Source organism: Hylobates moloch, unplaced genomic scaffold, assembly GCF_009828535.3.
Source record: "Hylobates moloch isolate HMO894 unplaced genomic scaffold, HMol_V3 SCAFFOLD_15, whole genome shotgun sequence".
NCBI lineage: Eukaryota > Metazoa > Chordata > Mammalia > Primates > Hylobatidae > Hylobates > Hylobates moloch.
The window spans coordinates 51674655-51701586 of NW_026652290.1; the positions used below are offsets into that span (position 1 = coordinate 51674655).

The following is a 26932-nucleotide window of genomic DNA, read 5'->3' on the forward strand; positions in this document are numbered from 1 at the left end:
ATTCTTTCTTTGTGAGTGTGAATGTGATGTCAAATTTGTTTCTAATAATACGGTACACTAGAGGTCCAGAGAGCCTTCCCAGTACAGAACATCTAAGAACTTGTTTTATTTTGACTTTTTATTATAAAAATTTCCAAACGTACATAAAAGTAGACAAAATAGTATAATGAACACCCACATACCCTATTTAAATGTTACAATTTAACAAAATTTACAATAATTTTACAATTATTAACATTTTTCCATTTTGCTGCATCTTTTTTTCTCTGGAGTATTTTATTTATTTATTTATTTATTTATTTAACAGAAATAGGGTCTTGCTGTGTCACCCAGGCTAGAGTACTGTGGCACAATCATAGCTCACTGCCTCCTCAAACTCCTGGGCTCAGCCTCCCAAGTAGCTGGGACTACTGGTACACCACTGCACTGGGCTAATTTTATTATTATTATTATTTGGAGAGATGGGGGTCTCACCATGTTGTCTAGGCTAGTCTTGATCTTCTTGCCTCAAGAAATCCTCCCATCTTGGCCTCCCAAAGTGCTGGGATTACAAGCATGAGCCACTGTGCGTGCCTTGAAGTATTTTCAAGCAAATTACAGCCATCATGATGTTTCAGTCCTAAATATCTCACTATGAATCTCTATTGGGAATTTTTTTTAAAAAAGGAAACTATTATTATGTGAAATTTTAAACATATTTTGTAGAGAGAACAGTATAACAAACCTCCATATATTTACCGTTCAACATTAGTTAATAATATTTTGCTAGTCTTAAAAATATCTTTTAGAATAATGGTTGAACTGTCACAAAAACAAAGAAAAATCCCCAGTTTCCCAGAGATTGTAGAAAGCTTGAATTGAGACAAGGAAATGAGTTCTGAAGCTACAGTGTGTGTTGGAACAAACTTCAATTCCCTGGTGGCCTGGAGCTTGGGTTTTAAAGGGCTCCAAGTGAGAGGAATAACACTTGGTATTCATCCAAGGCAGGAAATCAGATCAAAGATTCCTGAAAGGTGACATCCTTACTGAGTGAATGAGAAAAGATTTCACCCCAACAAAGGGAGGCGGTGGGCATATGTGCCTGGCTCAGCTTTGGCTCTGTGTAGAAGGGAAAAAAAGAAAACATGTTTTCCGCAGAGTTTCTAACCACAGCCCCATTGTCACTTGGATGTGGGACCAAACATTTTAGGAGCCCCTAAAAGACCCCAGGCTAAAAATTTAGTATGTCTTGGCAGAAGAAAACAAGTGTATTTATTTCTCTTCTGGAGGAATATATTTGATAGCCAAACGATTCCCCCAGGTAAAGTTCCGAGAAAGATAAACTCCTAATCGAAAGTCATCAAATATACAGGAAAATAAACTATCACAAACTGCAGAATGAGACCTGCAAAAAGAGCACCTATGTTAGAATTATCAAATATAGACTATAAAATAATTATGTTTAATATGTCACAAAATAAAACAGGGTATTAAAAGAAACTAAATAATACCTTGCATATGAGTGCAAAATGGTGCAACTCTGGAAAGTTATTTGACGGTTTGAAATAAAGTTAAACATATAAACACTCAGCCATTCTACTCCTAGATATATGTGCAAGAGAAAAGAATGCGTATGTCAGCCGGGCGCGGTGGCTTTGGGAGGTCGAGGTGGGTGGACCACCTGAGGTCAGGAGTTCTAGACCAGCCTGGCCAACATGGTGAAATGCCGTCTCAACTGAAAATACAAAAATTAGCCGGGCATGGTGGCAGGCGCCCGTAATCCCAGCTACTCGGGGGGCTGAGGCAGGAGAATCGCTTGAACCCGGGAGGCGGAGGTTGCGGTGAGCCGAGATTGCGCCATCGCACTCCAGCCTGGAGGACAAGAGCGAGAAAAAAAAAAAAAAATAAGCGAATGTCTACAAGTGATTGTTCCCAATCATCAAAAACTTGCAACAATCCATGTTCCCATAAACAGCAGGATAAATAAATTGCTAGATTCATACAATGAAATGCAGCAAAAACAAAAACAAAAACCAACTGTTGATTCATGAAACAACATGGATAAATCTTAAATACATTATTGAGTAAAAGAAGCTAGACAGAAAAATATATATGCTGTAAGATTCCATTTATATGGTATCTTAGAACAGGCAAAATTAATCTATGTTGATAAAAGTCAGAATAGCAGGTCAGGTGCTGACGCCTGTTATCTCAGCACTTTGGGAAGCCGAGGCAGAAGGATCCTTGAGCCTAGGAGTTTGAGGCCAGCCTGGTCAACATAAGGAGACTGTCTCTACCGCCCCCCCCAAAAAAAAGTCAAGTGTGGTGGCACACGCCTGTGGTCCCAGCTACTTGGAAGGCTGAAGCAGGATTGCCTGAGCCTAGGAGGTCACTGTTGTAGGGAGCCATGATTGTGCCACTGCACTCCATCCTGGGCGACAGACTGAGACCCTGTATAAAAAAAAAAAAAAGCAGTTGTCTCTGATGAATTATTGACTGGAAAGTGGCACGGTGGAATGTTCCGAGGTCCTGGAAATGTTTATATTTTAATCTGGTGCTTACATGGATGTACACATAGGGGAAAATTCATCAAGATATACACTTCAGATTCGTGCATCTTACAGAGTATAAATTACAACAAAGTGTAAACAGAGGACCCAGCTGATTTGGAAAAGGACCAAAGAGAAATAAAAATTATAATAACTGAAATTAGAAACTCAATAAGAAGTTAGCAGATTAGATGTAGCAGAAGAGAGAATTCATGAACTAGAAATCAGAAGAGCTGAAGAAATGCAGCGCAGAGAGAGGCAAAGCTGCAGGGTACATCAAGAGGTTACGAGAGATGGAGGGTTGTGTCCGAAGGATTATCGTGTATCTAACCAGGGTTCTAGACGTAGAAAATAGAGGGACTCAGGGAGAGGCTTCCTTTGAAGAGCTAATGGCTAAGAATTTTTAAAAAATTGATAAGCCAATTGCTATGGTATGAATGTTTGTCCCCTTCAAAACTCAGGTTGAAATTTAATGTCCAAAGCGGCAGTATGAAAGGGTAGGGCCTTTAAGACGTGATAGGTCATAAGGGCTCTGTCCTCATGAGTAGACTAATCCATTAATGGAATAATGGGTTAATGAGTTATCATGGGAGTGAGACTGGTGGCTTTATAAGAAGAGAAAGAGAGACCTGAGCTAGCATCTCAGCTTCCTCTCCACGTGATGCCCTTTGCTGCCTTGGGACTCTGCAGAGAATCTCCCACCAAAAAGACTCTCACCAAATGTGGTATCTTCAACCTTGGACTTAGCCTCCATAACCGTAAGAAATAAATTTATTTTCTTTATAAATTACCTAGTTTCAGGTATTCCATTATAAACCACAGAAAATTAACTAAGACACCAATCCTTGAAATAAGAAAGCCCATTGAAATCCAACAAGATAGACAAATCTACATATAGGAAATGAAATTGTAGAATGCGTAAGGAAAAGGGATCTTAAAAGTAGCCAGAGAGAGGCCGGGCGTGGTGACTCACACCTGTAATCTCAGCACTTTGTGAGGCCGAGGCAGGCAGATCACTTGAGGCCAGGAGTTCAAGACCAGCCTGGGCAACATGGTGAAACCCCGTCCCTACTAAAAATACAAAAATTAGCCAGGCATGGTGATGTGTGCCTGTAGTCCCAGCTACTTGGGAGGCTGAGGCAGGAGAATCATTTGAACCTGGGAGCCAGAGGTTTCAGTGAGCTGAGATCATGCCACTGCACTCCAGCCTGGGTGACAGAGCAAGAACCTGTCTTAAAAAAAGAAAAGAAAGAAAGGAAGGGAAGGAAGGAAGGAAGGAAGGAAGGAAGGAAGGAAGGAAGGAAAATGTAGCCAGAGAGAAAATATAGATTACTAGAAAGTGACAATTGGACTGACAACCGACTCTCAACAGTGGATGCCAGGAAAGAGTGGGATATATCTTCAAAGCACTGAGAGAAAATAACTTACAACCTAGAATTGTATTTCTGGCAAAAATTGTCTTTCAAAATAAGGGTGAAATAAAGACATTTTCAAACAAATCAAAAATGAAAATTTCTACCAACTGACCCTCATTAAAGGAATTTTAGGCAGAAGGAAAATTATTGTAGAATGAAACTTTGAGGTGAAAGGATGAATAGTGAGTAAAGTTAATACAATAAAAATAAATATTGACTATATAAAACAGTAATGTCATAGTATAATTTGTGGGACTAAAAAATAGAAGTAAGTATTGAACAACAACAGCATCTAAGTTGGGGTAGTGTGTTGATCAAAGCTAAAGTACATTTGGATCGTACATTTTTCTAAAGGAGAGTAAAGATTATGATTAACTTTAGATTTAGAGAAATGAAATATGCCATCCAAGGAATAGAAATGGGCTACTACTTCCAAATTAGTAAAAGAGAAAAAATAGAATTTAAAAAACTAGGACAAAAGATCATTAAATAGCAATAAAACAGTTTCTTAATAAAAACGATAGTCTGTAGAAAAACCTTAAATCCATGGTTTCTAGGCTATAGCAGGAGTATGCCACTAGGCTGAAAGAGCCTTGCTTTGGGACATTAATCTTGTTAGAAAATAACTGAGAAAACATGGAAAGTGTCTTAACAAGAAGTGTTAGAGAATCTGTCATTGGCATTCTCTGCTTGTAGATGGAACACAATCATTGAGCAATTCTAAATAAATACTTAAATCACAGGAATCTAAAAAGTGATGTCAAAACAAAGGTTTGAGTTTCTATTTTTCACAAAAATTTCCAAGAGTTTATCATCAAATTATGATGCCAATAGTAATAGTGAGGAGTAGTCAAATATTTCATCATCAAGAGGAAATCAGAGTTGACATAAGGGCGGGTAGAGGGAGTAACACATTTTAAGCCAAGATTCTGCACATGGTTTGAAATTGGAAAGGAAGGAATGGGCCTTCTCACCCCCAAACTACTTTTAAAGTATAAAAAGTTCAAGGCAAATGAAAACATTTTTAAAAACATCTGAGTAATTGGATTTTTCATGGATGGAACAGAGCATTATAAAAGACATGCAATTCTGTTACCCATTCTAGTTGTTCTGCTAAAACAGTTCAGGAATGAAAGAACAATCATAACTTGAAAAAATTTCTGGAAGTTTTCAGAACATGAGAAAAAATATAAAATGCATTTATATTTGATGTAGTTTTATAGTAAACATATACTTTTTGGTGACATACACTGTCTTTTGTAAAGTATTACCTGGCTAACTAAAACCTAATGAGGAAAGTAGGATTTATTTGAAGTTGAAGATATTTTATTTCTGGGAAAATTGTGTCTGCCATGGGCATAGGGGATCTAATTTGCAAATGAAGGCAAGTGTTTTGAGTTTGAAATAAAAAAGAGAACTTTATAACTAATTTAAGTTGGTTTCTACAAATTGTGCAAACTTGTGAAACTTAGGCAAGTTACTTAACCTTTCAGTGCTACTTTCTTTATCTGAAAAACGAGAATAAATCATAAAATCTACCTTAGAGTTTTTTGGAAGGATCCAATGAGTGTAGATAGGTAAAGCACTAGAATAGTAATAGTGTCTGGCACATAGCATGTGCATATACATGGTACATACCATGTACATTAATGAAATAATACACATGGGCATTGTTTCCATAAACCACTCATAAGATACAATGAGACAGCTGAGGGTATAATGGTGCCTAGCTCTCAACCTGTGCAAGCTCCCTGCAGAAAATGTCCAAGGCCATCTTAATTAAACAGCCCTTCACAGGTGCTATGATGTGTTAGTCTGTTTTTGTGTTGCTATAAAGAAATACCTGAGACTGGGTAATTTATAAAGAAAAGAGGTTTATTTGGCTCATGGTTCTGCAGGCTGTGCGAGCCTGGCTCCAGCATCTGCTTGGCTTCTGGTGAGGCTTTAGGGAGCTTTCACTAATGGTGGATGTCAAAGTGGGAGCAGGCATGTCACATGGTGAGAGGGGGAGTAAGGGGTGAGGGGAGGTCCTAGAGTCTTTTAAACAACTAGAACTCAGAGTAAGAACTCACTCATTACCAAGAGGAGGGAACCTAGCCATTCATGAGGGATCCACCCCTATGATTCAATACCTCCACGAAGCCCCATGTCCAACATTGGGGATCACATTTCAACAGAGATTTGGAAGGGACACACATTCAAACCATATCACGTGGGTATAGATAATATCACTGGGAGGCTCTCATACCCAATTATTATGGAAGCTGATTTTAATAAAATGTATGGCTGTGTCTACACTGGAGCTGCTGACACAAGTGGAAGATTTAATGTGTTGCCACAATGTTTATGGAAGCTGAGCCAAGAGCTTTATACGCACATTGTCATGTACATCTTGGGGATTTATTGGTGTTGAGATGTGTCAGGATATGAAAGAACTTTGAAGTGATCTCCGTACTGTCAATTATTTGTATGACACTGTTCATGCATCTCTGAAAAGCTGGCAAATTTTCAAAACATTTGTAAGTGGAGTGAAGGGATACTGGAAACTCCAGGATTGCTGAAAATGTGTTGGATTATTGAAAATGTGTTGGATTATTGGTCATGATTGAGGGGCTTCTGCAGATTATTCAAACATGGAAAGATGTGTCAATCTATTTTCTGAAATATACAGGTGGCTGGTGCAGTGAGGTCTTGGCTGATTTTGGTTTCCAAATTTGAATTCACCTTTTGTTTATAAATTTTAACAAAATTTAAACAATGGGCTAAGTATTACAGGCACTGGTTTTCTAAGTAGCTTCTAATTGAAACTATAGGCATTTTTCTCTTTCCCATCAAAGGTTAAATAAGCATTTCATGGTTTTTCATCTGAAAGAAGCGATAAATATTTTTAAACCATTCGTGACAGAATGGAGAAATTATGCCAATAAGTAATCCCCAAAGGTTTCAAAGTGGAAAAAAATTCTTTTAAGAAAAAAAAAGTTCATGGTAACTAGGGTAATACATTTTCCCCTACTACTTCAGAAAAACAGTTTAGTATGAATGTTTATTTCCAATAAATAGTGGCCATATTACTAAACTTATGTTTTTCAAAAACCATAAATGGCAAAATGAAAGAAATTTCAGCAACACTTTCTCATAGGACACTATATTAAATGAAGAAATAATTAGATATATGCAAAAATTTTCCATGTCCCTGCCTGCTATGCCCACACCTCCACCCACCCCCTACTGGTCCTAGGTGAACCCCATGGCCTTCCTTCTGGTCACAGCCGATTGCATCAGGGTAGTCCCCTTGGGCTTATCACTGAACTTGATTTGGGGCCAGGCTCAGGCTCAATGAGGCTCTCTCTCAGGCATTTGAACTAAGGGCCCCAAAGAGGAGGGATATTTGGTAATGGGCAGGGGGCAGAGGGAGTGTGGCAAAGCAGGGAGGTGGGACCGTGCCTGGAGCCTGTGAGGGCTGCACCTCAGTGTGAGCCCAGGAGAGCCATCCCTGTAGAGAGGCCCTCCTGGCTTCAATCCTCATCCCCCAACCCCAAAGGCCTGTTGTATTCCAGGTCAGGAGCACCTCCTTTAACATGAAACTTCTCTACCCATGTCTGTCTCCCCTGAGCAGCTCTTAAGACGTTGAGAGCAGAGCCTATGTCTGTTATCTCACTCCCCTCTACAGCAGATGGTCTCCAGGCACACTAGGAAATGGGTTGATTAGGTTAAGAGGACAGTCAGGAAATCTGGCCAGCTGAAGGATGTGACGAGTGTGGAGAGCACTGCAGGAGGGGACTCTCGACTGGATCCCCTGGATGGTGGCCGTCAGTGGTGGGGAGAAGCCTGGAGAAGTCTCAGATGCCTGCTATTGAGAATAGGGGCCTGATAATGTAGACACTTGCCCCCAGGAGAGCGGCTCCATGTAAGCCCCTCTGCTTCAAAGGCATCTGTTATCTGGTCTCACCCACCTCTCTCTAACAGACCGCAAACCACCAGGCTAGCTGGAATCCGCATTCCCACCCCATGCCCATTCCCCGCTCAGTGCTTTTGCTCAGAAGGTTTTGGCCAGCTAGCGTGCCTTCTTTCTCCCCACCAATGCCAACCCTGCTCAACCTTCAAGGCATGTTTTAGTCTCACGTCTTCCAAGAAGCCCTCTCTACCCACCTCTCCTAAGCAGTGCCCTTTGGAGTTGTCAGATTGCCACTTACACTTGCGTTTTTACAACTCAGGAAAGCCATTTGGAACGGACCATGGACTCTGCGGCCATGACATGAAAAGAACAAAGTGGCCACTACCCTTGGTTCTCACACAGAAATTCAGGCCTTCCTCACCCCCTTTTTGCCTCAATCTATGGCCCGTCCCCCACAAACAAAAGGAGAGTCAGAGAGGTTCCTTTCTCCCACATCCATGTCTGGGTTTCCAGTGTGTCCAGGGAGCCTTTGGTTTTAGCTCTTCTTTCTCCTTCTGCCTCCACAAAGGCACACGGATGCTTCTCCCAGGCTGCAGCCCACCCATCACCCCTACCCAGTCCTGGGGACAGCCCAGTCTCTGCCCCATCCTGCAACATCAGCCCAGGCCCCCAGACCCAGCCCTTTGCAGCCAACCCTCCCTTGACCTGTGAAGAGGCTCAAAAAGAGGCCCTAGGCCAACCAGATGCTCCCTTTTAGAAATGTGAACTGAGAGACATGGAAGGAAGCTGCAGTTCAGTGTGAGCCTAGGCCTTGAGAACAAGGCTGTATGCATGCCGAAGTCACAGGGAACAAAGATGAAGTGTGAGCAGAGGCGGTGTGCTGGGAGAGAGGGAGGGGATGCGCGCTGACTGGCAGACACCACAATGGGCCCCTGAGAGACAAGGCTTGGGCTCCAGTTCCCACTTACCAGACATCTGGACAGTAAACTACACAACCCCAGAAGGAAAGAGGCCCCACAGGAACAGCATAGGCCAGGTGTGTGTGGGGAGTGGGATAGGCCAAGGAAGGTGCTGAGGATATGAAGGATGAGGAAGAGTTAGCCAAGCAGGAGAGGAGATAGAGGGAGTTTCCTGGAGGCGAGAATGTTTGCCATGCTATCAGTAAGACCTCCAGGGGACATGGGCTGTAACTGCCATAGCCACAGCTATTACAACTACGGGTAAAATAGTGGAATTTTTTTTTTGAGACAGAGTCTCGCTCTGTTGCCCACATTGCTGGAGTGCAGTGGGTGATCTCGGCTCACTGCAACCTCCCCTTCCTTGGTTCAAGCAATTCTGCATCAGCCTCCTCAGTAGCTTGGACTACAGGCATACGCCACCATGCCTGGCTAACTTTTTTATTTTTTGTGTATTTTTAGTAGAGATGGGGTTTCGCCATGTTGGCCAGGCAGGTCTCAAACTCCTGACCTCAGGTGATCCGCCCACCTCGGCCTCCCAAAGTGATGGGATCATAGGCGTAAACCACCGTGCTCAGCCAAAATGATGGAAATTTAATAGAGGTCTAGAACAGCAGAACTACATTTGCTTTGAGCAGAATAAATACATCTGCCTTTCTTCTCTCTTCCTTCCCTCTCTCCCTCCCTTCCTTCCATCCTTCCTTCCTTCCCTCCTTCCCTCCTTCTCTCCTTCCTTCCTTCTCTCTCTCCCTCCCTCCCTCCTTCCTTTCTTCTCTCCTTCCTTCCTTTCCTCCCTCCTTCCCTCCCTCCTTCCTTCTCTCCTTCCTTCCTTCTCTCTCTCCCTCCTTCCTTCCTTTCCTCCTTCCTTCCTTTCCTCCCTCCCTCCCTCCTTCCTTCCCTCTCTCCTTCCTTCCTTCTCTCCTTCCTTCCTTCTCTCCTTCCTCTCTCTCTTCCAAATTACACTATCTTATTATTATCAAGGTATTGCATGTTCTCTGTGGAAAATTTTTCAAGATACAGAAAAACAAAAAGAGCTCAGTAAAATCCCACCACTCAGATAACCACTATTTAAAAATCTTATTGTTATTAATATTTATAATAGATAACATTTGTTGGGCTCTTTCTAGATACAAGACACTGTTCTAAGACTTTTCGTGTATTATTTTAATTCTCACGACCCTGTGAGATGGATATTCTTTTTAACTCAACAGATGAGGACACTGTGGAAGTGGGTGGCAGAACTGTGACTTGAATTCAAGCAGGCTGATTCAAGCGATATTCAGTGTTCAAAATTTTGATGTACATATTTGTGGTCTTTTAAAAAAGATCATAAACTAATGTGGATTTCTTTGTTTCTTTTTACAATATAAATTTTGAAAAAATTTCAAGTAAATGAAGGCATAGCTTATATACTTTATTTTGTTCAAATAATGTATCTGTGCTACAGAGAGTTAAAAATACAGATGATTTGAGAGATGAAGATGAAAATCACTTGGAATCCTACCACCCAAAGGACCATTGTTTACATTTAGGCATCTATCCCCCACTCCTAGAATGAATTTAGGATTAGGAACATAGGTGCGGCTCCTGAACCCAGCAACAACACTGAAGGAGTCTTTCAATGGGCTGGGGAATCACAGGAGCTTTTGGCAGTTAGGTGCACAGAGAAGAATGTGAACTGTGTTTGAGATCAGCCTGCTCATGGAATGTTGCACAAAATCTTTATAAACCACCCTGGTTGCAGCAGAAAGAGAACTGAGCTGGGGAGTCAACGAACCTTCCAAGGGGCCCGAAGTGGGGGAAGTCATTTCCTATGTGGGCCTCAGTTTTCTCATCTGTATAGTGAACCGCTGCAATTCTAGCAAGGAGTGACTGGCAGCAGAGCTTCCTTTCTGGGTTATCTGCAATATTTTGGGCGATTCCTGACACAGTTCCCACCCAGCTCTGGCACAAGAAACAAGAGGACCGGTATTATGAAAGGGTTGGGGTCAGGGAACACCAAAGGCTTAAGGCCTCCCAAACGAGGGTGTGAGCTCTATTTTCCTGGAGGGCTGGGCCAGCCAAGCCGATTAGGGGCCCCGAGCAGCTGTGGGCCGAGGGAGGCCGCTGGGAGTGAGGGGATTGAAACGGCTCTTTCCCACCCTCTCCCCTACCAGCCTGCTCTGTGTAAAAATTCCGAACTCCCAATCAAACCCCCTTCTCTTTTCTCCTTTCATTCACCTGCCCATCTTCCTCTCCTCTTCTCTCCTTTTCTATCCAAACTCATAATTAATCGCTCAAGGCAAAAGTAATGAATGTTAATTGGCCATCTGTAGGAAGACTAATTAAAATCTACCACGCTGGGGTTTCAAACATACCTATAGCAACGGAGTGAATCGGGAATGAGGCGAGGAGGGACTGAGGTAACAGCTGAAAGCCTGCAAAACACCATTGGGCTTAGGTGTGAGGGAACGACGCCAGAGAGGGGCCGAGATGCTGGGGAGAGGGAGAGATGGAGAGGGAGGAAAAAACTTCCACGATTTGCCGCGCCACTACAGGGCCTGGCATTTTGTGGCTGTTCTGTTTTGTGTTCAACAAACATTTACACATTTCCTTCTCACTGGACATGGCCTAAGGGGTGTCTGCAGTTTGTCAACACACAATTGTTGTACCCCAGTCACAGGCCTGAACACACTCATTTATCCAGAGACACCAGCCCCGTGTCAAAAATCACACACACATAAATCTCATGCACAGTTTTGCATGAGTTCCTGCTTGCAAGGTAACAACCTGTCATGTGCACACACATGCACACCCAATTATGAATGGAGAGCAACCCAGAAATACAACATGTGGTTATATACCAGCACTCATAATCACATATATGTACGTTGTTGATGCATACATGATTTAAACTCACAGACCCACTGTTATTCAAATACAAATGCTCATGTGTGCTCACAGTAGTTTTCAAAGTTACACTCACATTCACACAATAGGCTTATAGGTGTGCATGTACAGCTAGACACCGAAACCCACATTTGCACACCACACCATTATCTGGTAAGTTTTACATCAGAACACTTATACACAGGTACACACACAATTACACCTCTCCATGCATAAGAAAAGCTGAATGTTCAAACCCTCATAAGACTAATTCTAGGGTGGCAAACAGTTATATATACACACAAACACACACACACACAGAGACACACACACACACGGCTTGGGCCCAGGGCAGGCCCATGTCTGATTCATATGTATCCGTAACGTGCATACACAGAGACCCAGGTCCCTGGCGAGAACACATTCTGGGTGATGGCTTCTGGGCTCGAACCACTGATACAAGTCTTTGGCTTCATCTCCTCTCTCAGAACACCCTGCTGTGAGCACCATAAGCATACAAAGCCTGTTAGATTGTTCCATCCAGGCTTTGGGCAGAAAGAACCATGGATCTGAGGACAGCATGAGAGATGGCCTGGAGTTAAGATGGTCTCTGATGAGGCCAGGACAGGAGTGAGGGTGCCAGCCTGTGGGATGGGTGGCAGGGCCTTTGTATTCAAGTCTTCAAGGGGTCAGTTCCGTGGATCGGGGAGGATTAAATGGGGTGGGCATGGCATTGTGGGAAGAGCACCAATACAGGGCGGGGTCCCTTTGGACAGAGTCCCTCTTTCCTCTTACTTGGAGTGAAAAAGCTGCCCTCCTTACTAGATAGTTCCTGGGGCCTCTTCTCATTGCTCTACAATTTCTCTGTGATAAGCTTAGATTAAAGCAGGAGGAAGTGCAAACACAAAAAAAGAGCGTCCTGACATTTGGGGCCAGGGAGGGGGGTTGAAAACCTGGAAAGAGTCACCAGAGAAAAGTTTCTACCCAAGGATCCTTACAGGAAAAGGCTTAACATTCTCAAATCCTCCAGGCTTTGTGCCAACACCCTATGCTCCTGGAGACTTGGTGTTTGAGGTTCTTGGACCTTTTGTGCCCGGAGTTGGTGCCCAAGGCCCATCCTCAGGTCCAGCAAGGAGAGTGGTGTGGAGAAGAGTGGGTCAGAGGAGGGCAATGTTCTCGGTGCCCCAGAGGGACCTGGGTGCAGGATACATTCCCAGAAGTGGGAGTCAGACATAAGAAGGACTTCCCAGCTCTCAGAGAAAAATCCCTGACTACCAGAAGTGACTGACACACACCAGACCAGGTGCTCATCACTCCCTCTCTGGGTTCCTTCCAGGTGGCATAGCTACCCAACATCTCGACCTCACAAGCAGGAGACCCAGCTGCTCTGAGAAGTGACTGGCTGTAAGTGGCCGAGCCAGGCCACAGAAGCCAAGTCCAGTGGGCTATCTCATAAAGCTGGGCGGCCCCGTGGCCACTCCATGTGCAGGAAGGGAAGGAGCAGACCTGCTTTCCAGGGCTTGGACTTCCTGGAGAGCCTCCGGGCCCTTGGGAAACTCCCTCTGCCGACCAAGTCCTCAGAATTCTCTGGGAGGAACAGGCATGCACACACTGTCACACTCACACACACACAGTCCTATGACAGCTTCTACATTTGGAGCTGACAGATGTGCAAGGTAACAGCTCGGCAACGCCTGTGCAGCTGAGGCCCTGGCGTCGCGAACGGGATTATTTCCAGCAAGGCTCAGGGCGGCTGCGTGAGCACACGCCCGGGGTGTGTGTGTGTGTGAGTGTGTGTGTGAGTGTGTGTATGTGACAGAGAGAGGGAGGGTGGAGAGAGAGAGGAAGTATGAGCGTGTGTGAGTGTGTGTGGCTTCTCCCGCCATCTCCCTTCATCTAAATCTATCTTACTATATTTTCGAATCTTTCTGCCTGTCTCCTCCCTGTGTTTCTGTCCCTCTCTCTCTCTTCCTCTCTCACTGTCCGGCTTGCCCTGTCTACGTCTTTGACTCTCGCGGTGTCTGCTTTTGTTTTTCTGCCCGGATGCTCCAGAGCAGAGAGGGGACTTACCTCCTCTCAACTCCTCCCTTTGCCCCTGGTCCCTTTCGTGTGTCACCTGGGCAGGCCACAAGGAGGGACTCCTAGAAAAAGCTCATTTTGTTCCACAAAATGATGCAGCTGTGCCTGTCCTTTGCATAGGGCTCCTGCCCAGGGGGTCAGATAGGGGGATCTGGGGCTGTCCTTGGGCGGTCCTGTGGACTAAGAGGCTGCTAGACAGCTTGCAGCTTAGTTAGCTGAGGAACCACGCTGAGCCACTGAGGTCAGATCGGGGGGGGGGGGGAGCCCCCAAGGGATAGGCATTTCCTTCTCTCTCCCTTCCTCCTTTCCCCCAGCTCCTCACTGAAAATAGAAGTCCCGGACTCTCCGGGCTCACATGAAGGGCTCCTTAGGGCTGAAGATGGAGTTACCATGGATGAAAGGAGAGACAAAGGGTGAGGTAGGGGAGGCTGGCTGGGAAGTAACGATAATTCCCCGGTGGGAGCGGGCTCTACTTCAAAACTCTGAGACAACATCTGTGCTGCTCCCCTTCTCCCAGCACCACAGGTGGGAGACCTCAGGACTGGGGAGTGGGGCAAGGATGGCTCGCTCCAGGCTTGGAGCCCCACCCTCCATCGGCTCCCCCAGCTGACCCCAGAGGTTTGGAGTGATTCCTCAGCTGGCTTCCAGCAAGCTGTCTAGTGGCTTCTGGTCCACTCCCCTCCTCTTTTACACCCCAGATCACTGAGAGATGATGTGAGGGCTGGAGAGGTGCCACCTCATGGGGTCTCTACCCCAGGGGACTTGGAGTCATTTTCATGCACCTCCCTGTCATCACACGGGAGCCCAGTAGCGAGGGCACGCCTGGGCTCTCTTGGGTGTGCTCACCCAGGAATGTGCACACCTGCCATATGAGTCAGAATTACCGCGTGCATGCTAGCCTATGAGGCCACGTTCTATGGGAAAGGACGAAGGTGAAGGAGGCCAGGAGGCAGCATCCCAGGGCTCAGCTCTCTGGGGTGAGGCACGGGGAGATGCTAGGATGGCGTACATCCTGGGCGGATGACCCTGATGGCTGACAACAGACTCAGCAGCAGCCTGGGTGTGGGGGCACACATATGTATTCGTGGGAGGAAGGACAGGAATTGGTGATTCTGGGGAACTTCTTGACATGACTAATCCCAGCTGCTCATGCTCTTGGACACTGGCTTTGGCCTGGAATATTCCCCTCACTCCCCCTGCTCCTTACAGGCCAGCTGCTGGCCCCAGTGCAGGCATATTAAACACAAAATCAAAAACTGCACAGCGCTCTCACCCCAAAGACAAAGAGGAACCTTGTTTGTCTTTTAGCTCATCTATGGCCCTGCTGGCTCCAGCAGCTGGGCCCTGCGCATGTGCAGGCATGTATTTGTGTGTGTGCACTCGCGTGTGCTCATGTGTGCGGTGGCCAAGGCCAGGTCATGTGGTCGGGGAACACAGATGGTTAGCCCCTGGAGGGTGGCTGCTTACGGCCTGGAGGCTGCCACAAAAGCCTCCCTGCCTCAGTGTGGGGGGACCTGGGGAGGCTGAGTCCAGGGCTGGGAGCAAGGTCTGGGAAATCCCTGAGGGCCGAGACCGTGGGTCACTGAAGAGGCCTTGGGACCTGACAGGAAGAGTGATGCTGCTCATCTCTGAGCTCCCCAATTCCCTGGGGGCCCGAGAGTCCAGAATCCAGGGCTGCAGGGAGAGATAGCCCAAGAGAGCGCTTCTGAAGCTCTTACATCTCTGGGCTCAGAGAAGACAAATGTCAGGCATGGGAGGGCCTCGCCACCTCGTGGGGACAAGTGGTACTCCTCACTAAGCCCCTGGCCAACCAGCCTAGAGGGGAGGTACAGAGTCAACCCCGATGATCATCCACAAGGAGCTGGACTGGCACTGCCCACCCTCACATTCCCACAGGAGCAAGGGGCCTGGTGAGGACACCTACCCACCACCCACCACGGCATGAAAGGCAGCCCAGGCTGCCATAATCCCTGGCCTCACCACACTGGAAACACCTCAGAGGAAGGTGTCCAGGAAGGAATCTTGGAGTTCACTGCTCTAAGGAAACTGAAGCCCAGAGCAAGAGCAGGGCTCTGCCCAACACCCCACAGCATCTCTGTCATAGACAGGTAGTGGGACTGAAGGTTCCTGACTCCAAAGTTCATACATTTTCCTGTAAATCCAAGACAAGGTATCCAGACCAGACCCCACCCTCACCTCCAGGAGGCTGAATAGGGGCAGTACAGTGAGAGTTTTTGCCTCAAGTTAGCCAGGGGAGGATGTCTGAACCATCTAGAGGAGAGGAGACTTCCAGCAGGGTTCCAGGATGATCTGGATCTTGATATTTAAAGGCAATAAATAACATTAGCATCTACGGGGCATTTACCACAATGCTAGCACTGTGCTGAACGTTTACAAACATTAGGTCACTTAATGTTCAAAATAACCTTTTAGGGTAGGTGCCATTATAATCCACATTTTTCAGATAAGGAAACTGAGGCACAGAGAAGAAACTCGCCCCGGGTTACCAGCTGTGGCAGAGCAGGTACCTGAGCCCAGTGATTTCTACTTCAATGGGGGCATGAGGGCAAGGCATCTGCTGGACCAGGTAAGAGTTCGCCCATTCCCTCCTAGGGGAGCAGGCAGGGCGCTGCCAGCTTCAGCCTAGGGCCTGCCCTTCAGCAAAAGGTGCGGCCTCCGTGCGCCCTCTGCTGAGCACAAGGAGGAGTTCCCTTCTGCACACTCAGAGGCAGGCTGAGTCCTGGAGTCAGCGGGCAGGGGACCATGCTTCCTTCTCCCAAATATGGCCGGGGGCCAGGGTGCTGGCTGCAGACTACGACTGCCGTGGAGCTCCCAGCCCAGCCTATGTCTACCAACCTGCACAAGGATTGGCTTGGTTGCAGCCCTGATTTCTCAGGGCTTCCCTTTCTTGGAATCTTGCCCATCTCCCCCAAAGGCATGCTGGTCCTAAGCCCACCCCACTGAGGACCTGGACCATGGGCCAGATGGACAATGCCAAGAGGGCCAATAGCAGCCGGCATCCATTCACAGCATTGCCACGTGGACAGGGGGTGGAATTGGCAATCCACAGAGAGTTGGGGAAAGGACCCAGGCTTTAGGGCCATGCGGAGGGCAGGCTGTAAGTTGGGCTCTAAAAGATGGGTATTCTGAATAGCCCAGGGTAAGAAAAGGGCTGTCAAGGCTGGGATCAGCATGGGCAACAGCACAAAAGAGCAGGCATGCCGATCGTGGGCAACTTTGGACCTGGGCTTGCCACTGAGTGGGGCCTGATGATTGGAGGCAGATAGCCCCGGGACAGTTCCCTAGGAAATAAGGACAACACCTCACTTTTGGGTTAACTGCCTTGGGAATGACCTTGGGCCCAGTGAACCAGGCAGTTAGTCATAGGCCCTGTATCAGAGGAGAAAGCAAGCATGAAGAAAGGACAATCTGTATTTTATTTGTATCTGCCTTTGGCCCTTCTCCCAGCCTGGGGGAGGGGTGGTATTCTGAAGGAAGGAGACATCAGAGTGAGGACACAAAGTTCAACAGAAGGTCCTGCTACCCTCAGCAAGGGGCATCTATGTGGGCTGGGATATGTAGTGTCTGCCCTTCCTCCCATCCAGGCCATCTGCGAATCTACATGGGTCCTCCTATTCGACACCAGATCACTCTTTCCTCTACCCATAGGCTTGTTATGAGCAAGAGACACAATCTCCTCTCTTCTGTGTTCCAGCTTCTTTTCCTGTTCTTCCCACCCCTTAAGTTCTATTCCTAGGGACAGAGACACCAATACCCATAACCTCTCTCCTAAGCCTCCTCATAACCCAGGGTGCACAGCACAGACTCCTGACAACTGGTAAGGCCAATGACCTGGGAGCTCACAGCTGGCTGTGCCTGAGGGCAGGGCAGCAGGCATGAGTACTTCTATGTGTAAGGCAGGACTGCCCCTATGGCAGGGTGTGGGGAGCCACAGGGCTCTGGGGTATGTCTGAAAGTGGGGGCAAAAAGGTTCAGGAAGCCAAAAACATGGGCTTATTTGTCATAGAAGTCCACATGGGCTCCAGACTCGAACTCGTCCTTTTGCAGTAAGTTCAGCAGTTTCTGGGCTGACACCTTGCAATCCACCAGCTTCCCCTTTGCCTTCAGCTCCTGCAGCCCTTTTCGCATGTCTGGGTCAATGGAGGTCTCCCGGGCCAACTGCTGCATGTCTGTGTCCAGAGGACCTAGAGGATGAAAAGCAGACAATGAGGGAACATGGCCAAGGCAGGGACGGAAGGTTTCAGGTCTCTGTTTTATGTCGGGGGTGAGGCTGAGTCAGGTCTGGCCAGAGGAAACACGTCGTCTTGGCTGAAATGTGTGGTCAGGGTTGCCAAAGGCTCTAATTTGTCACTATCAAGTTCTGGACTGAAATTCAAAAGCCCACTGAACATGGACCCTCTAGACTACCATGTCTAAAACCAAGATCCTCATCTCCTGTCCAACCAGCACCACCTCCTGACATTCCCATTTCTATTAATGAAGTATTCTTTTCCCAGACTCAAAACCTCCATCACTTCCTCCTTCCCTCCCTGCATCGCCCCCACAGCCAACCAGGCACCAGGTAGGACCCTTCAGTATCTACACACCCCGACAATCAGGCCCTTTTTACAACCTTGCTTCTCTCCCTGCCTCAGCTCCTGCTGTAGCCCTCTACTCAACTCATTCTACTAAAACATCACTGGGGCTCAGCTGCAGTGGCTCACACCTGCAACCCCAGGACTTTGGGAAGCTGAGGCAGGAGGATCACTTGAGGTCAGGAGTTTGAGACCAGCCTGGCCAATATGGTGAAACCCCGTCTCTACTAAAAATACAAAAATTAGCCAGGCGTGGTAGCTCACGCCTGTAATCCCAGCACTTTGGGAGGCCGAGGTGGGCGGATCATGAGGTCAGGAGATTGAGACCATCCTGGCTAACACGGTGAAACCCCGTCTCTTCTAAAAATACAAAAAACTAGCCGGGCGTGGTGGCGGGCGCTTGTAGTCCCAGCTACTCGGTAGGCTGAGGCAGGAGAATGGCGTGAACCTGGGAGGCGGAGCTTGCAGTGAGCCGAGATCGTGCCACTGCACTCCAGCCTAGGCAACAGAGTGAGAATCCATCTCAACAAACAAACAAATAAACAAACAAACAACATCACTGGGATCACAACATTCTTCCGCTCAAAACCCCTCAACAGCTTCCCAGTAGCCTGGCCTAGTACTCAAGGCATCCTAGTCTGCCCTCCTCTGGGCACACCTACTCTACAGGCAAACCGAAGACCTGCCATGCCCACAGTGAGCCTTCGCACCTTTATTTCCTTTTCATCAGGAAAATCGCACCTTTATTTCCTTTCATCACCTTTATTTCCTTCCATGTGCCAACAACCAAGGTCAATGTCCAGTTCAGCTACCTCCAATAAAGCCATCTCTAGTCTCCCCACCTAAAGGAATTGTTCCCTTCTTGAACTGTTGCAAGCACGTTCTATTCTTCACATAGGAATCACTCACGCACCCCAGTATTTGCAGTTAATGGTCCTAGAGGGCAGAAAATCAGAGAATTCCAGGGTTGGAGGGAGAATTTATCTCCTGGTCTTTGACTATTTTCCAATGACCTGTGCATCCCTGCTGAGAGAGGACTTGCTGCCTTTCCAAACAGCCCATTCTATCTCTGAGCACCTGTTAGAACATTCTTCCTGAGACCGAAATGAAAACCAGACTGGCCTCCACCTTGGTTCAGGCCCTGGGGACCTCCTGAAAATCTCAGCTCCCTCATAATGCCCAGGGCAGCCTCCTGAGACCAAACGCAGCCATGTGGCCTTCTGGAGTCTGCTCTGCTCCTGGCTGTAGCTTACATTTGGTCACTATTGTTTGTGCGAATCCTTGGGCTGAGGTCAGAGTGGATTCTGAGTTGAATGTTGGTTGCAAGAATAATTGTGCATGTGTGTTGGGGGGGCAGGGGTGGTAGGGGCTGGGGTACTGGAGAACATGAGGAAGAACTTGGAAGCAAGGTGGGATCCAGCCCTGCCACATCTGTGCTTTGTGCAGGCCATTCTACCTGTCTGCCCTGGGATCCTGACCCTATTCCCCAGGGACATAGACTACTGGATCTCTGCCCAAGTTGCTCAGGCTTTCCACGGCTGCTCTGTCACCACCTTCTGATTGCAGCAACCTCAAGCCTAAAAGAGACTCCTCACTATTAAGAAAGGGGCGCTGTGGCATCAGAAACTAGACCCAGTATCACAAGACTCCCTGTCCTTTGGCATTCATGAGAACAAGGGCTCTATTGTATTTACCCCAGAATCCTCAATAGTGTTCCAGCACAGTTCAGCCAGGGATGGTCAGCACTCAACAAAGTCTGTCTGCCCTCCATACAGCTAGCATGTCCTGCAGCTTGCCTTACTTTAGTGCTTTGCTAGGTGTTAGGAACACACATCTGCATAGTGCAAAGGCTTTCCTGTCAAGGGAGGGAAGGAGGCAAGCAAACATATGCAGACAATACAGTGTGGTCAGTCCTATTTAACAATGAGGCAACACTTCACAGGTCAGGGTCATTTTCTCATACAGTATCTCATTCAGTCTTCCCAAGTGCCCTGTGAGGCAGGGAGCGTCTTCCCCATTTCACATGAGGAAGGCCTGGAACTCAAACCCCAGTCTTCTCCCAAACTCCATCTAATACCTCAGACTTTCCTGCCCCACCCTCCAGTCCAGGCAACTCCTCACTCTCTACCAGTATCCCCAGCCCCTGCCACCTCTATTTCCCCCGGGTCTGTATTTCCCCTAAGGGGTGATGGGTCAGGATTCAAGGACAAAATCCTGTGGGTTGTTTCCTGGAGGGAGCGGACTAGGCCGCTTGCCCAGCCCCCAGATGCACACCAGTGGGTTCTGGAGGACAGGGACGGCAGGACTTCCCACCTACCTGGGGCATAGTTCAGCACCCTCACATTAGGTTCCTCCAGCGCCAGGACCTGGAACAGCATATCACGAGCAGCCTTTACTGCACAGTACAGCGCCCAGCCTTTGAAAGGTTGCAGGGCACAGAGGGACGAGATGTTAACCACGGTTCTGTTGAGGCCAGGACTGGCCGGGAAGGCCTTCAGGACGCTGGAAGTCAGGCAGAGCATGGAGGTCAAGTTCAGCGCCCAGTAGTTGTTCACTTGAGTGGAGTCACTCAGGTCCACGAAGCCTTTGGACACATCCCCAAGAGAGCCTGAAAAACCAATCCTTAGGAGTAACTCAGTGCAGGCGGGGCTTTCTTCTTCCCTAGCCCTCCCAAGTTCCTCCAGATATCCTCTTCCCATGTAGACCTAGAGGAGGAAGCTGCCTAGCGCTTCTTAAGAGGCTTCTCTCTTCCCCAGCTCTGCGGAAAGACACAGCTGGGGAACCCAGCCATTCCAAGCTGCAGCATGAGAAGGCACCTGCCTTGCCCTGGGGCTGAAGGAAAGCTCTAGGGATCCTCCGGAGAAGCAGAGTTTGTTTGGAGACTCCAAGCCCTGACTCAGACCTCCGCCAGAGGGCGCAGAGCAAGGGGATCGGGAAAGTTCTACAGGCGCTTTGGAAAACCCGGCTGGCCAATTTTCCAGGAAGTGGGGGCAGGCCGTTGTCCCGACGGCACCGAGTCTTCCTGCACACCTCGCCTCCACTTGCTACTCAAGCGGGAACAACTAGGGCTTTAGATTTCTAGGCGTCCTATCTGACCCCCTAGGAGTCGCCCTTAAATTCCCCAGCGGTGGAGGAAGTGAGCGCTCACATGGGGAGTCCGCTCCAGCCCCGGGATCTTACCCGCGTTGTTGATAAGCAGCAGTCGCTGCAGCCCCTCGGGCCGGGGGAGCTCGCGCAGGGCGCCGAGCAGCTGCTGCAAGCCGGCCTCGGCGCCCAGGTCGGCGGGCACCCGCACCACGCGCAGGCCAGACTGCTCGGCGCCCAGCTCGGCCTCCAGCTGCCGCAGTGCCTCGTCGTTGCGGGCGTTAAGGACAAGTACGGAGCCAGGCGACAGCAGCGAGGCCAGGAGCGGGGCCAGCGTCCGGCCGAAGCCGCGGGAGGCCCCGGTCAGTAAGCACACAGCACGCCCCAGGCCGCCCTCCATGCTACTGTTCTCCGCCGGCGGCGCTGGGACCCGAGACCAGGCGGGAGGCGGGGCGGCCGCGGGGGGCGGGACCGCCCTGCCGGGGCGGGGCGGGAACCTCAGGCTTCGGGCCGCGAGCGCCCAGGGGTGCTGGTTCCCTTGGGATCTGGTTCCCTTGGGATCTGGTTCCCTTGGTTGCTGGTGGCGGGAGTCAAACCGTGGGCGGTAGCCCAGTCCGTGCCAAGTGGGACAACAGAGAGGGCCGGCAGGCGGGGCCCACAGGGAAAGCCCTAGCCCGGTTCCCAGCGCTGCCTTGTTCTTCGCCCGCATGCTCAGCCTCCGGCTGGGACGCATGCTCGAATTTCCTCCCAGTTCCAGTCCTAACTTATTTGCACTACTGACCTCTTCCAGGGCAGGCCCTGCACTGGGTGCTGGGCGTCCCTGGTCGTGGCCAGTGAACGCCGTGAATGAAGCTTATGCCCGTTTAGGGATTGAAGTCTCTGCTTGTTTGGGAGTTCACCGCTCTCTGGATGACAGGAGCTTCCTCTCCTCTGGGAGAACCACAGTGGCTCCAAATGATATTAAAACCTTTCCCTTTTACTAGGCTCTGAGCAGCTCCGTGCTCCCACCAGTAACCCCTGCTTCTCTGAGATTTCTGACTCCTGTCCCTAAAAGTGTGTGCCCCAGGATTCTGCTCCTGCTCATGCTACAGTCTCCCTGGTAGCAATTCCATCCACTCTCAGCTTCAAGTTTACGCAATCATCTGACTGTACCTCCAGGCAGGTGCTTCAGAAAATCCACATTTTTTTTTCTAGGAGAAGGGGAACGTGAGACAAGTTGGCATGCAGCTACATATATTAAAAAGGAATCTCTTCATGGTTTCCTTCTTAGTGGCCGAATGGTATTCCATTGTGTATGTACATATGTTCAAATATTATGTGTCAGTTTTTAAAAAATGAATCTCTTTGGAGTTTAGCAAGGGCAGTAAGTAACCTCTGATAACTTAATCCAATTCCCCACAGGGCTGATCCCTCCCCTGGGGCTAAACAGCAAAGTTACTGCCTTTCCACTATTATTGCCACCTCTAAGGAAGAAACAACTTGGAGGAAGGCTCTTTTCTTTTCTTTTTTTTTGACAGAGTCTCGCTCTGTGGCCCAAACTGGAGTGCAGAGGTGCGATCACAGTTTACTGCAGCCTTGAATTCTTAGGCTCAAGCAATCCTTCCACCTCAGGCTCCTGAGTAGCTAGGATTACAGGTGCGCCCGCCACCATGCCTGGCTAATTGTTTTTTAAGCTTTTGGTATTTTAATGCTGTTAGGACTCTGTATATGTATATACCATTTGAAGTTGCCCTGCTTTTCACTTACCTATTCGCACTGAAAGATAAAGATCTCATTGGCCCAACAGCCTACTATTTAAAGAATTTTAATAGCTTCTCCCTGCTCTCCAGGCCTTAGAAGACAGGTTGATGAAAGCACGATCCCATCCATCCATTCATTTAACATTTATTAAATTTCCACCATTTGCCAGATTTTTGAAGAAAAGGAGGGAACAATGAAGGGATGGCAGAAAATCAGACCTAGACTCTTCTGAACCTAGCTGCTTCTAGGAGGAACAGCCCCTAAGGAGAACGTGGTTTTCCTATACTAGGAGAGGGTCTGGAAAATTCTTCTTTTCTGAGGAAGATGATTATCTGCTCTCGCTAATTTTTGTATTTTTTGTAGAGATAGCTCTTGCTGTGTTGCCCAGTGTGGTCTTGAACTGGACTCAAGCAATTCTCCCATCTCGGGCTCCCAAAGTGCAGGGATTATAGGTGTGAGCCACCCCACCTGGCCAACAGTAACTTTTTTTAAAAAGATACAAATGCCTGAAAGGTAAGAAATAAGTAAAAATTGTGTTATAAACATAAGTCTGATAAAGGACATGGGTAGGAGAATGGGTGAAATTTGAATAAGGTCTGTAGGTTAGTTATTGGCATTGAATCATTTCTTGACTTTGACTAGTGAACTATTGTTATATCAGAGAGTGTTCTTGTTTTTGGAAGTACACAGAAGTATTTAGTAAAGGGGCATCATATCTGCAACTTACTTTCAAATGTTTCAGGAAAAAATTAGAATGAATAAGGCAATGGTAAAATGTTAACATTTAGGAAATCTGCATTAAAAGTATTCAGGAATTCTTCATACTATTCTTGCAACTTTGTAAAAGTCTGAAATTATTTCTGAATAACAAAGTTTTTAAAATGAGCCATACTTTGGGAGGCTGAGGCAGGTGGATCACCTGAGGTCAGGAGTTCAAGACCAGCCTGGCCAACATGGTGAAACCCTGTCTCTACTAAAAATATGAAAATTAGCTGGGCATGGTGGCATATACCTGTAGTCCCAGCTACTCAGGAGGCTGAGGCAGGAGAAGTTGCAGTGAGCCAAGATCTCACAACTGCACTCCAGCCTGGGTGACAGAGCAAGACTCCACCTCAAAAAAAAAAAAAAAAAAAAAAAAAAAAAAGCCACACCTAAAAAAAAGCCATACTTATAAGTCAAAAATAAAATGAAAAAGTGAGCAAAGTATATGAACAGACATTTATCCAAATAAATTGCACAAATGGTCAATAAGCACATAGAAAGATATTCAACATAATTTGCCATCAGGGAAATACAAATCAAAATTACGATAAGATACCACTTCATATCCATTAAGATGGCTTAAATAAAACAGATAATAAATATTGGCAGGTCATATGATTTGGCTGTGTCCTCATCCAAATCTCATCTTGAATTATATTTCCCATGTGTTACAATTCCCATGTGTCATGGGAGAGACCCAGTGGAAGGGGCAGGTCTTTCCTATACTCTTCTCATGATAGTAAATAAGTCTCATGAGATCTGATGGTTTTATAAGTGAGAGTTCCCCTGCACAAGCTCTCTCTTGCCTGCTGCCATGTAAGATGCGCCTTTCACCCTTCACCTACCACTATGATTGTAAGGCCTCCCCAGACATGTGGAACTGTGAGTCCATTAATCCTCTTTTTCTTTATAAATTACCCAGCCCCAGGTATGTCTTTATCAGCAGTGGGCAAATGGACTAATACAGTAAATTGGTACTGAGATCGGGGTACTGCTGTAATGATACCTTAAAATGTAGAAGTGACTTTGGAACCGGGTAACAGGCAGAGGTTGGAACAGTTTGGAGGGCTCAGAATATAAGAAAGTGTGGGAAGGTTTAGAACTTCCTAGAGGCTTGTTGAATGGCTTTGACCAAAATGTTGATAATGATACGGACAATAAGGTCCAGGCTGAGGTGGTCTCAGATGGAGATGAGGAACTTGTTGGGATTCACAGGATTCAAGTAGACATGTCCTAGAAGTTGGGGAGGGGGGACACACAACTCAACCAACTGGGTGTGTGATAGAGAAGCAGGGCTTTCTCATTAAGAAATTTGCTAGACTATTGAGCCCCCAATCTTGGCTTTTCACCAAATTTGAAAAGCTGATTTTTGAGAGATACACACGAAGGAAGCACCAAACACATTTCAATGGATACATTTATGAAGACACTGTTTCTGTCATCGCAGTCATCACTTTAATGGCATGGAAGTTACCGGAGTGAGTAAAGCTTTTTGAAAAGCATGGGAACAATAAGATTTCATGTAGCTCATGGGCTTTCTGGGCACATTTGAGTAAAGGGAAAAGGACTGGGAAGGATAAGCACACAGGGAACAAAGGTGTATTTGATAAGAAGGGTGGCAATGAAGTGATCCTGGGCAGGGTTAGAAAAGCAGGCTTTCGTCCCTGCAGCGGCACTCCAACTTCAGGAGGTCCATGCTGGACAGCTCTCGCCTTTTACTAGCAGGTTGAAAGAAAGGAAATGACAGCCAGGGTCCCTCTGCTCTCCTCTCTGCCAAGACTGAGCTTTTCATTACCCTCCCAAACTCATCTTTTCTTTATTGCTTCCTTTGTTCTGGGATTTCTCAATAATCTATCACCTGGTGACAGCTGCTTTATGCATATTCTTTAGTTTCATTCATTCATTTATTTATGCATTCATTCAATAACTATTTATTCTATTTATTGAGTGCCTACCAAGTACCAGGCTTTGAAGACACCACATTCATGCTACATATAGGTACTGGAGATACATCAGTTTGCAAAATAGGCAAAAATTCCTGTCTTCCTCAAGCTTACATTTTTGGAGAGAGAAACAGACCAAAAAATAAAAAAAATTTAAAAAAGGTAAAACCTGTAGTATGTTGGATGGAGCTATTGTTTGAATGTGTGCCCCAAAGTTCATGTGTTGGAAATTTTTTTTTTTGAGACAGGGTCTCACTCTGTCACCCAAGCTGGAGTGCAGTGATGCGATCTAGGTGCATTGCAACCTCCACCTCTCAGGCTCAAGAGATCCTCCCATCTCAGCCTCCTAAGTATCTGGGACTACAGGTGCATGTCACCATGCTCAGCTAATTTTTAATTTTTTTGTAGAGATGAGGTCTCACTATATTGCCCAGTTTGATCTCAAACCCCTGGACTCAAGCAGTCCTCCCACCTGGGCCTTCCAAAGTGCTGGGATTACAGGTGTGAGCCATGGCACCCAGCCATGTGCTGGAAACTTAACCCCTAATGCAACAGTGTTGGGAGGTAGAGCATAATAAGTCATTAGGCCAGGTGGGCTCTGCCCTTGTGAATGGACTAATGTCATTGTCACAGGAGTGAGTTATTATTGCAGGAGTGGGCTTGTTAGAAAAGTGAGTTTGGGCTGGGCACTGGCTCATGCCTGTAATCCCAGCATTTTGAGAGGCCAAAGCAGGTGGGTAGCCTGAGCTCAGGAGTTCGAGACCAGCCTGGGAAACCTGGGGAAACCCCATCTCTACTAAAAATATAAAAAATTAGCTGGTCATGGTGGTGCATGCCTGTAGTCCCGGCTACTCTGGTGGCTGAGGCATGAGAAGCGCTTGAATTCCGGAGGCAGAGGTTGCAGTGAGCTGAGATCGCACCACTGCATTCCAGTCTGGGTGACAGAGTGAGATTCTATCTCAAAAAAAAAAAAAAAAAAAAAAAAAAAAAAGTTTGGCTCTCTCTTGCTCTTTCAATCTCACATATGCTCTCTTGCCCTTCTGCCTTCTGCCATGGAATGGTACAGC

The 26932-nt window shown here is 47.2% G+C and overlaps 1 protein-coding gene across 1 annotated transcript; it reads right to left on the minus strand.

Annotated features, from left to right (window-relative positions):
* Positions 1-17159: 17159 nt before the first annotated feature.
* SPR (sepiapterin reductase) lies at positions 17160-21845 on the minus strand. The gene is made up of 3 exons (XM_032177360.2): positions 21517-21845; positions 20654-20944; positions 17160-17946 (listed from the first exon to the last, which is right to left on the minus strand). Exons 1-3 carry the CDS (start codon positions 21818-21820, stop codon positions 17756-17758), a joined length of 786 nt encoding a protein of 261 aa, XP_032033251.2. The 5' UTR covers positions 21821-21845; the 3' UTR covers positions 17160-17755.
* Between the last annotated feature and the right edge of the window lie 5087 nt (positions 21846-26932).

Excerpts from the sequence above, each read along its gene's own strand:
- SPR (XM_032177360.2), bottom strand. The coding sequence starts at position 21,820 with ATGGAGGGCGGCCTGGGGCGTGCTGTGTGCTTACTGACCGGGGCCTCC. Across the intron at positions 20,945-21,516 it reads GCTGCTTATCAACAACGCGG|GCTCTCTTGGGGATGTGTCC; the intron begins GTAAGATCCCGG and ends TTGGTTTTTCAG. Across the intron at positions 17,947-20,653 it reads GGTGCTGAACTATGCCCCAG|GTCCTCTGGACACAGACATG; the intron begins GTAGGTGGGAAG and ends TTCATCCTCTAG.